General features: G+C 38.9%; 1 protein-coding gene across 1 annotated transcript in view; it reads right to left on the bottom strand.

Annotated features, from left to right (window-relative positions):
• The window catches only part of CMSS1 (cms1 ribosomal small subunit homolog), a 32,667-nt gene that overhangs the window by 1,114 nt on the left and 19,310 nt on the right, over positions 1-12,243 (bottom strand). Inside the window, exons 4-9 of the mRNA XM_018074612.2 lie at positions 11,982-12,111; positions 9,160-9,219; positions 8,362-8,464; positions 6,821-6,881; positions 5,880-5,967; positions 3,982-4,070 (exon numbers count right to left, since the gene is read on the bottom strand). Of these exons, the coding sequence (XP_017930101.1) occupies positions 3,982-4,070; positions 5,880-5,967; positions 6,821-6,881; positions 8,362-8,464; positions 9,160-9,219; positions 11,982-12,111 (531 nt within the window). The remainder of the gene's footprint in view (positions 1-3,981; positions 4,071-5,879; positions 5,968-6,820; positions 6,882-8,361; positions 8,465-9,159; positions 9,220-11,981; positions 12,112-12,243) is intronic.

Below are 12,243 nucleotides of genomic sequence, written 5' to 3'. Positions count from 1 at the left end.
CTTTGGTTTATAACACAGATATGGTTGTAGCTTATTGCTTATCTAAAGATAAAAGACAAATGTATTACAGAGTAAATATCGACTACATATTTCAAAGGGAACACAAGATTCTTTATCATCATGGTTAGTCCAGAGTTCCCTTATAGCACCCTCTTCCCACTTAGAAATAACTTATTTGAAGTTTTCTCTCAGGATTATACCCTTCTATGTCTCCACTTTGCACAGGAACAAATGATGTAAGAAAGCCTCACATGCTACATGAAGGTATAAACAGTTGTCTTTCTTTCACAAACCTTTTCCATTTCTCACAATCCTCTTTACTTTCATGAAGCCTGAAACTTCAACCTTCCATATTTTCAAACTAACTGAAGGCTCAGTCTGTGTATTGTTTGCAGACAATACAATATTGTTTTTTGTTGAAAAAAACTCCACTTGAATCTTATGAACAAGTAATTTGAGGAGTTGAGGCAGCTCTGTATTGCCATCAAAATCTTTCAAAGCAGGAAGTTCGTCCTTTGGTCAGATCAAAAAGTATACGATCAATTTTTATTTAGACCTTTATGCTTTACTATAACTCCAGTGTGCCAAGACAAAGTCTGACAAACTCATTCAACCCTCCTGTGGTTTCTTTTGAGAGCTTTCTTTTTATCTCCTCTCCATTGTCTGGGATGAATGAAGTAGGACACACAAACAGAATAAAAAAATCCAACAACATTAACTAATGAGATATTAAGGCAACTCACAGAGCAGTGGATCAGGGCACTATCCATTATGTGGACATGATGGGATACAGAACTGTCATGTGGAAAGATTCATGTGTTTTTAAAATCATGTATTTATCAGAATATACCACTGTGTACATAATTCTCCGGGTGAGTACAAAACCAGCAAATAAAATGGACAGGTGCTTCCAGCTGTTTTTGCTTTCTGGTGTAATTACAATGAAATTCAGCAACGTGGCACCTTAAATATGCAAAGAAGTTATTAACAATTGAGGTTTGCACTGAAAATAGGCCAGTATGCTTAGTTTCTAATTTTAAGTATACAATTTTTCCTTTACAACTAACACTGGATGAAAGAACTTAGTACGTCAAACCACCAGTTCTCTCAATTATGCTTCTGGTACTATATTTCCTCTCTGAGAAGACTTATCCATAGCATGTATCTGACAATTTTTATACAATTAGAAAAGCTAAGACTGTATTCCATATTTCAAGTCTACAAGTTGATACAACATCCCATTGGTTTCTATGTGGTGTAATGGTGACTTATCACCAAAACATTATTTGCATATCTTTCATTGCTGACATTCCTCATAGGTAACTTTCAGGAATCTGCCTGAGGTCTGCAGTGGGAAAAATTGCTGCAAGATACTCCACTTAGACAGCTCAAAATGTCAAAAATCTTTCTGTATGTTGTGTTACCTGAGCCAAGTGCAGGTTTGAATATTTTTCTGTAATTACATATTCACTGGTTTGTAATCACACATCAATATCTACTGTTTATACTAACACTATAAACGAAGGCGTAACATTCTTACTTACTTGGGTTCACCTTGAACTAAGCCTTAGCTTTTTATGCTAAGATAACCTTAAGATTTTGCCTTTATAAAACACACTCGGAGTCACAATTTTTTGCCTCCATTCCTAGACAGACATGCAGAAATGCTGTGGTATTAACTAGAGTGAGCTGAAGGGTATAGTTCAGGTTTGCAATAGCCCAGAATGAAATGATAATCTTTGTTTTTTAGAGGTGCATCTCCTATGTTCTACAGTATGCATATTTACTTCAGTTGACTTAAAAAATCCATCCCACTGCAATCAGCACCTTTCATACTGCTCTGTCTGTGAATTTGTGTTTTCTGCTCTTTAAGAAACTTAAGAGATATGTGCCAACATCATACAAAAAAGCCTTGTGCGTTAACCACACGAGGGAGCCTCCTTGCCTCCAAAAAGCAAAGCCAGGTTTTTTTGCTACTTCATTTCTGCAATGTATTTTTTTGCGGGGCCCTTTCATAGAATCACAGAATCAGCTGGGTTGGAAGGGACCTCCAAGATCATCAAGTCCAACCCTTGATCCATTACCACTGCAGTTGCTAGACCATGGCACTAAGTGCCACATCCAGTCTTATCTTAAAAACCTCCAGGGATGGAGAATCCACCCCTTCCCTGAGCAGCCCATTCCAATGTCTGATTACCCTCTCTGTAAAGAAATTCTTTCTAATATCTAACCTAAATCTCCCCTGGCACAGCTTAAGGCCATGCCCTCTTGTCTTGCTGTTAGTTGCCTGAGATTATTTGAGATTATTAGAAACATCTATCTTTGTATATGTGTGACTGTAAAATGCAGCACATTCAAATACAAGGACAAGTACATGGATGGATTAATGACTGATAAAGTGTTTCACTTCAGCGTAATGTCCATAGGCAAAAAAAGTCCTCTTCCCTGGAGATTCTGCATGTAGGCCTCCTCTAATGTGCAAAAAAATGAAAACACTGGGCAGGAATCTGCGAGCTTTGTAACAACCACTAATGGAGGAGTCTGGTTCTTCATCTGGCTAGATACCAGGTGATGGCCCACAGCATATGGTAAACATATCTTGTCACAGCAATAAATACAAAAGCTGGACTACAGAATTGAAAATAATTGGGAATTATCCTGAGAGGAATCTGCAAATGATGGATGGTTCTAAATAGTTTGTACCCTATGTCTTGTAAAAAAAAAGGTATAAGAAAGAAAAAGAAAAAAAAAGGGAGAATTGTCTGAAGACTTACTTACAAGACGTTATCTTACTCTCAGATGGAGAAAAATAAATGCTTGTCCAAAGTTTTATTTAGTTTTTGAGGAAACTTTTCATAGAATCACAGAATACTCTGAGTTGAAAAGGACCCATAAGGAGCATGAAGTCCAACTCCTGGCCCTGCACAGGACCAACCCAAGAATCGCATCATGTGCCTGAGAGCATTGTCCAAATGCTTCTTGAACTCTGTCAGGCTTGGTGCTGTGACCACTTCCCTGGGGAGCCTGTTCCAGTGACCAACCACCCTCTGGGTGAAGAACCTTATTCTAATATCCAACCTAAACCTCCCCTGACACAACTTCAGGCCATTCCCATGGGTCCTGTCACTGGTCACCACAGAGAAGAGATCAGTGCCTGCTCCTCCTCTTCTCCTCATGAGGAAGTTGTGACTGCAATGAGGTCTCCCCTCAGTCTCCTCTTCTCCAGGCTGAACAGACCAAGTGACCTCAGCTGCTCCTCACACGGCTTCCCCTCAAGGCCCTTCACCATTTTGTTGCCCTCCTTTGGACACTCTCTAAGAGCTTAATATCTTTCTTATATTGCTGTGACCAAAACTGCCACACTATTCAAGGTGAGGCCACATCAGGTCAGAGCAGAGGGGGACAATCCCCTCCCTCGACTGGCTGGTGATGCTTTGCCTGATGCCCCCAAGGACACAGTTGGTCCTGCTGGCTGCCAGGGCACTGCTGACTCATATTCAATTTGCTGTTGACCAGGACTCCCAGGTTTCTTTCTATGGCACTGCTTTCCAGCAGCTCATTCCCCAGTCTGTATGAACATCCATGCCCCATCCCAGGTGCAGAATCCGGCACTTTCCCTTGTTAAACTTCATACAACTGATGATTGCCCAGCCCTCCAACTTGTCAAAGTCTAGGATTTTGTACAAAGTCTTCTTACTGAGAGAACTTCCTGGGAACAGGCAGAACAACTATCTAGCATAAACAGGGGAAACTCACAGCACAACCACAGAATTCACAGCTCTGACTTGGAACAATAAAGGAAAAAAATCTTTCTCAGGAGGTAATTTCAAGACCTGAGAGCACAGATTTATCAGACAATGTTAACTTCTCTGTGTTTCTGTATCACTGAAGACAGAAAGAAAACTTTACTGACAAAGTTCTGAGAACTAGAATCAAAAGTAATGAATACACAGAACATATATATAGGTGCTTATAAAATACCTCAGGGATGTCCATCATTCTCCTTAGTTTCTGATCTCTCCAGTTCCAATCCAGAATCATGTATTTGGTGGAGTTCAAGCATAGGCCATCTAAAAAGGCAACATAAATTTTACTACCAAGATACTATGACATGCTTATCAAAATGATTTTTGGCTTTTACATCTTCTGCTGTCTGTTTCCAAGGAATCTAATCTTTGAACACTTAAGTACTACATTTGCTGGTTGGAAAACTAATCCACTGACACTGCAAACTCCCTTAGCCACATAATCCCATGCCTTTTTGGAAGATAAACACAAAAGCAGAACAACTACTGTTGCCAGGCTTGTCAAGAGCTTAACATCCTGCCAGAAAATAATTCCTCAAGCTTCCTCTTGATGAAACCGCAGGAGTTGAATTTCCACAGCTGATGTTGTAACTGGTAAGTTACAAAGACCCTACTCTGAAAATTCACATTAATGGGAACTGATGGTGTGCAGCAATTTACAGGACTGGGTGCCATGTGAAAGTGAGTCAGGTCAGTGGTGCTGCTGAAGAATCCCTTTATCCTTCAAATAAATAGTGGTGAAAAAAAAGGCCCTTCTGAACTTGCCTTTCAGCTGTTCTCCTATTTTTTCCCTGGTCTTCTACAAGATGCCCACCATTTTTTTTCCTACAGTTTTGATTCCTCTCCATTTTCTAAGTGACCTGGCACTGCAACACTAAAGTGTCAAAAAACAACTAGACCTTAGGATATGATGACACATCTTGTGTCCATGCCATAAATTGCCTCTACCTAACAGAGAATCAGAATGGTTTGGGTTGGAAGGAACCTTAAAGATCATCTAGTTCCAAACCTCCTGCCATGGGCAGGGACACCTTCCACTAGACCAGGTTGCTCAAAGCCCCATCCAACCTGGCCTTGAACACTTCCAGGGATGAGGCATCCACAACTTCTCTGGGCAACTTGTTCCAGTGCCTCACCACCCTCAGGGCAATGTGCTGACACGCTGAGCACTAACAATTTAATGTTGGTGGATGACAAAAGAAGCAACAAAACTATGTTACTCCTGTACTCTTTTGGAAGGGGCAGTAGAGTCCCAATCCACAGCCAGTCCCTGACTAAGAGACCACAGTCAGAGCAAGGCAGTGTTTAGAAAAAGGAATGGAAAGAATTGCCTTGTCATCTTGTCATTTTGTTGTTTGTTTTTCTTTGTATATAACTCTCTATTGAGTAGGTAAAAGTACTCAAAATTTGGAAAGAGAAAAGGAGATTTATATAGAATAATTAATTTTATTACAGCTAAATCAGAAATAGGACCAAATCAGCAAGCAGATCTTTCATTTATCCCTCACAAAAGTTTACACTAAGATCAGAGTGACATATGATACAGTGACTTCTGCCATTATTTCTTTTTGATTCACTTGCAGTGTTTGGTTTCCTCGAGCTTTAAATCTTACACTGTGGTTTTGCAATCACTTTCAAGTCAGCATAAATCAGTATTCCCACCAAAAGAGGAAGTCCCCCACCTCTGCCTGCTCATTACCTGATTTTGTGTGCACACTGGTTTTGTTTTAATTGGGGTCAGTTCACTGTGAGCTGCCAAACAGTGTCTTGGGTTGGCACATGAAGCAGGAAGGGGGAATAAGTGAGCACTGATCAGCAGGAGTGAGGAAGTATTACTCTGCCTTTCTCTGCTAATACTGACTTATGCCAGCTTAGAGTGATCGTAAAACCAACCACTAGAATCTTGACCTTATTTTGACTGACACAGTACAAGTAGAGAAACAGAACTGTACAGTTTAGTAACCAAATCAGCACATGCATGTCAACTTAAGCACTTCAAAACCAATTGAAGTCTCACTTCACATGAGACCAAATATGAGATACCTATGGAGAAAACCCTCCTTGTTCTCCTACCTTGCTCCACTAGCGCTTTTACTCTCCCAGGAGTTCCAACCCCAATGTGGAACACACCTTTCTCCAGCATATTCATCTGTTCCTTTATCTAATTTGAAGAGAGAAAGAAAAAAACCAGAGTAAACCCACAATTGTTTTAAAATTTCTTTTCAAAGAGTTGGAAATAAATACAAGATCTCATAGTATCTCTTTCTAGAATACCACCAAGTAACAAATCCTATCTGTCTTTCAAACTGTCAGATCTGGAAGAAAGTTAAAGAAATATAACAAGCCAGCTGGGCATCACACTTCTCTAGAAGTTCAATCATTTTCAGCTTTGAAAATCTGCTATTGCACCAACTATTTTTGGAGGTGAGAACAGTAAGATTCCTTCAGCATTTAAACAAATTCTCTGGAAAATTGACAAACTTGAATTAACTCTGAAGTCCTTCAAGATAAAGATACTGGAAAAAGGTGAAATAAAGTAAGTGACATTTGTGGGTTTGACAGCGTTCATATCTAAGGCCAAGTGTTCACTCATTACTTCCAACATCCCCATTACTTGTGCTTTCTGACAGGTATGGATATGGGGTATTCAGGAATTCAATTGCCAGAATCCAAATGTGGGTGCTGGTACAGTTTGCTTCCATGGATCTATGTGTGCAGCCTTCTATTTCAACAGCCAAAAGGCACTTGAATGAACACTTCATGGGGATGTGGAACACCTTTAAAACATAGCACATGCAAAAGCATCTACATTCTGCCAAGAGCTGCACCAGAGTTACTGGAGATGCTGTTTGGCTGGATTCCTCACACTGCAGCAATGGGTTACCAAAGGAAGCTTTATCTAAAGGAAGGAACTTTATATGAACACTATATGAAAGGCACCACAGCCAAATGACTTTAAAAGAAAATGGTATGACATTATTTAGTTGTTTATTTGCTCTGTTAAAATTCCCTACCTTTATGTGCTTTGCAAACAACTTGAGGACTCTGCAATCTCCTTTAAATGCTGTCATTGACCTAGTAATAAAAAAATTGAACAATGAAATGCATGAATCAGGGCTGGGATTAAGACCACACATGAAGAAAGCAAAACTAACTGGCATTTCTCAATATGCTTGAGACACACAGTCCCCCAGTGAACCCTGCCTGTACTCTGAACACTATGTACATTCTTGTTTGCTACTTATCAACAGGATCCACAACTGGACAGAAACAGCAGAAGATATCAGTAGGGGGCAGTATTGTTTAGACAGCTTTTCAGATAATATTTGATAATTATGGCCTATGCTTTCACAGCTAACTTAGTTCAAAGCTGATTAATCACCAAATCCTAACTAAAAAATAACTCAGTTACTGAGATACAGGCATGAATGTGTGTGTGCACAAAAGGAATGGATCAACCTATATTTTATAGTCTTCCTGCAGTCACAGTCTTTACTGCAGAGATTGCCCAAATTCTAGTTAACCAAAACTCATTTGTTGGAAACTGATGTATTTTTCTGACATTTTGCTCTGGCACACAGGAACAATGCTATGTTATGTATTAATCAAGCAGGAGACAACATATTCAATATTTGCTGAATGCCGCTTAAGACAGCTTTGTCTGCATGTTTTATTCAGTGTGCTGAATTTTCAATTTGCACAGCTAAAGGTTTGTATACACAAGTATACATATAAACCTCAGATGTTACTTTCTGCATGCAGGGGCTAAGCACTACTGGCACATCTGCCTTATCTATGCTTCTGTCTGTGTCATGGAGTTAAACTTTCCAGCTCTGCACCTCATTTGGCACTGACAAGTAATCACAGGAAATGTGCTCAAGACACAGAAGACAAACATGAAATTTGTGATGTATATATTAATTCATCAGAGTCATTAAGACTTCTGGAGTGAGAAAGAGGAGAGGTTCGGAGAGGTTCGGAGAGGAGAGGTTTGGAGAGGTTCAGTTCGGAGAGGAGAGAGAAAATAGAAGATAGAAAAGAGAAAAGAGAAAAGAAAAGAGAAAAAAAAAGAGGACAGGGAACACTGAAAACTGTCACCACTGCACAGCAGTTTTCCCACCCAGAGCCAGCTGAGAACACTGATACAGACCTGGAGGCTTTCAGGCCACACTGGCACTTGAGCCCCTGGAATGCCATGCCCTCACTGCCTTTGATGCAAACTCATGGTTCCTAGTGGTGGATCTTGATGTTTTTTGCATTTACTCTGTTCCCAAGTACAACATGTAGCATGTTTCCCTCAACTCGGTTACACTTTATTTTTGGTTTTTAACAAAAGTAACATTTCCAGGCAACTGAAGTACTGAGTGTTACTTTAGTCTAAACCGAATACCACACTCCCAGAGTCTAAAGAAGGAAGGGATATTGCATCAGTGTGAGTCAGTGAATTTATTGGCTAGCAGAGGACAGCGTCCCAGTTTTGCCTTTATGTCTGTGGTTCCAAGACAAAACCTCTGACTGACTGCCAACCTCAACACAACATTTGCTATCGACATACTTGATGAGTTCCAAGGAGCGAAGGGCAGAACTGCAGATAACCAGCATCACCACTGACTTCTTCTCCTTGTGGTTTCTACGGAGTTTTGCCCACTTAGGACAGACTGCAATGAAAAAGCCCTTGAACACACAGAGAAAGTACTACATGCCACAATTTTAAATTACTGGAGTACATGGTGAACGGTAGCCAGCAGCAAGAACACACATGCTGACTCCTATGAGGTCTGGATCTTTGGCAACACTTCTACATTTAGTCACGGTTGAGAAACTGAAGAAAGAAATGCCCAAAATAAATAAAATACAGAAATATCACATAACTGAACAAATTATGTGATTTAATAATCAATAGTTTGTAAGGTGACAAGCAAATGTGCCTTCATTTGCCACATATGGTAATTTGTATTAGAGAAAACCAACTGAAAAGAAACATTTACCAGACAAGAATTTCTATATAACTATAAAAGAGAACAAAAATTCTCTTGGTTCATGTCAGCAGACAGCTGCAGGATTTTTACTGTCAGACAATACATACACCTACTTAAGAAGCCACAATAAATTACTGACAATCCCTAGCAATGAAAAAAAACCCAGAACATTTTGATACAAAAAAAAAAAAAGATAGAGTAAAAAAGAGACAGAAAAACAAGACTCGTTATAAAAAAATATGAAAAACCACTTAAAGTGATTAATATTTCATAATAAATGATATTTGGAGCTACAGATAAAAAATGTCATAATATTGACTTAATAATATTTTTCATACTACTTTTGTCTCACCCAGATCAACATTTTAACTCACTTTCCTTCAGGTATGAAGAAAAACTGTGCGTGAGATCATTGGATGGCAAAAAACAGGAATCTGAAAACACAAAGGAAAAAATATTTTTGTTGATGCATTTTAACAGTAAAGGGAGAATATATGTTTGCAGCATAGCCACTAGTTATATTGATTAAAACCCAACTGTGTAAAATCCATCATCAATAAATTACCATTTCTGAAACAAAAATTAATGTACACTTCTTGTTGAAATTTCATCTTGGCTAAATCCATGAAGGTAAAATCTCTCAACTCAACTGCAATTCCTTTCTTTTCTCCCACTATGAAACCATGAATACAGGGCTGCACAGGTGTGATCACATACCTGAAAATATTTTTTTATATGTCTTTGTCACAATGAATCAAAAGTCTTAGCCAAAAGGCTTACAGTGCTGGACTGTTCCTCCAATGCACCTACAACGAAATACGCTTGTACGTCCCCCAGACAACTCATACTGTGTAAATGCAAGAACCTACCAATAATCTACCTGTCAGTAAGTTTGTTCCACTTTCTGGCCTTTCACATCGTGGTAATCTACCTAACTATACTGACCCTAATGGCAACACCTACACTGAATTTAATGCCTTTGTCTTCATTTCCTGCTGACTTTCTCTTCCCTGGTCACTACGTTAACTAGTAAGTCTTTTAAAAGCACTCTGTGGCAGACATGCCCTTTTAACTTCAAGCTTCATATAAAGGCAATGAAGAAAGACAAGATCATAACAGGTTCTTTGGAAGGTCCTTTCTGTTTATATAGACAGCCTAAGTTCTTAAGAAGGTGATTAAAATTTGATGGTCTGAAAACTTGCTACTGATGTAAAGGGTTCTTTGCCTGATGGAACAACATGTTCCTGCAGAATATTAACAATTCTGTCTTTAAGGACCTACATATTTGTCATCATGAAGCACAGCACATCAGGGTGTCTGTCTATGCATGTTTGTTGACATATTTTAACTGAATTAGAAAGGTTTCTTAAAGATGTTATTCATGTTCGCATGGATGGTGCATTGTGCAGATGCTGACAGCATCAATCCATGGTTTTCACTGGAACAGAGAGTGTGACAAATGTGGTTTGTAGCTAATGCCTGGCTGAAGTCCGGTCTGTGCACCTTCTTGAGGACAGCTACTCTCCATTATTATAGCTTTCATTTAATGGGTGTTGTCTTGCTAAAAACTTTTATTTTGCACTGATCCCTATTAAATCCAGAGATTGACATTTACTGGGACTTGAGTTCCAAAGGAAATGAATGTGTACAACTGAGGGATCAGCAGCTGATTTAGTTTAAAAATCATGTTTAAAAGGTGCACTTGATGCTGGTGGGGAAAGACAGGGACTGCCTTTCTTAATACATTGTCTCATTAATGACTGAACAATTCAAGAGATGGTTTTGAAGGACAGAGCTTCAGTCCCTGACTTCTCACCAACAGTCCAGCAACACTGGAGTATGTACAACAATTTTAAATGAAAGTTTCAGAAATGGGGAAAGAAACAGATAGCTCCAGACTGCAGCAAGAGCCCATGCTGACTACAAACCTGGCCTTCTGCAGTTTGTCAGTTAACAGGAACACACAACTCCAAAATAGTTGCTTGTTATTTGCTTAGTGCTTTGACGTGAACGACTTGACAACCGTACAAGTTCATAAACTCCTTGGCACTCTAAGCTTTCAAGGCCCAGCATAAAAATTAAGAAAAAATATCTCCATCCAACCCAAGATCCAATCCATATGGAAATGGGTCACTTCACTAGCCCAAAGGGCTCTTCTAATAAGAAAGAAATCAAAGTAATTTATTATTTTCTAAAAACCTTATAGGACCAAAAGTACTTAACACAAGCTTTTCAAAGCAATCTGTATGGGACTTCTCCAGGTTTTCTTGATTCAACAAGAAAGCTGAACCTGCCCCACAGAAATAAAGGAGGGTCAACCTAGAAAAATGGGTGATAAGGAAGAGCATATTTATCTAGAAAGACAGGCTTATGCATTAAAAGAGAAAAAGTACTGTTGGTCTAGACAGCTTCTAAATTTGGCAGAGGTCTCTAACAGTTCAAGAAGTACAAAAGGTGAATGCAGGTTAGTTAGCAGGCTGTTTGCTCCTCATAAGCACTGCCAAAAAATACTGGACAGTGTCTCTATCTGCAGAGTAAGAGGCAGAGAAGTACAGTGTTGCCATCACCTCTAATGCAACCTCCAACAGACAAAGCTAATCCTGCTCTGTCCTGCTTTTTGCCTTTTCTATCACTGGTTTCTAACTGGAGGCAGAATACAGGGGACAAAGAGGGTCCTTTTCATGGTTAAAACGTGGTCACTTCCAATGTGGACCAAAATTACCATCTCAATTCATGCCATTCCTTGAAAAACCATTGTGTTAAACATCTCATAACCATGTCAGAACGATGTCACATTATTTCTTGGTTTACTCCTGTCAGCCCTCCTATTATGCATCTGGATTGACCCAGATAATCTCAGAAACAAAATACAGTTCCACTCTCTAAGCATCTTGGAAGCTACTATTAGGAATCATATAATTTCTACTAGAAAGTGAGCTCCAGAAATTAATACTTTACAATAAAAGGACACATTTAAACAATGTTTCACTTCTGTAACTCCAAGAAACCTCACATTTATTCCAAAGAAACTGACATCTCAACTTAAACAGCAAATTAATATATAGTGTAAGAAAATATTTCCATTAAAAAGTACAACTCAAGACCTATCCCAAAAATCACTTTTCTTCTGCACAAAAAGAACTCAACAGCATAATGAAAAGCCCATTATTTATGTATTAAATACAGGATAAGTTACCTGAGAGCTTTAATTCCTCTATTTCAATCACTGAACGGTTTTCACCAAAATGTTGACTGAGCAGATTTTGTAGATCTGCAGGGACACCAGGTTTTGAAGCAGTATTTTGCAGAATATCAGAAATTTTCTTCTAAAAAGACAAGTAAAATGGGTTAAGTATGGTATTTTTATATTTTCTGCTGCTCTTTGGCTAGCTAACAACATCATAAATAAATGTTCCTCCATAATTCATACAGTTGTATTTGTTTAATTACAGCTTAAG

Source organism: Manacus vitellinus, unplaced genomic scaffold (assembly GCF_001715985.3).
Source record: "Manacus vitellinus isolate BGI_N305 unplaced genomic scaffold, ASM171598v3 scaffold_28_pilon, whole genome shotgun sequence".
In the NCBI taxonomy this organism is placed as follows: domain Eukaryota; kingdom Metazoa; phylum Chordata; class Aves; order Passeriformes; family Pipridae; genus Manacus; species Manacus vitellinus.
Note: the sequence above shows the minus strand (reverse complement) of the source record. Positions and strands in the feature narration are given on the sequence as shown.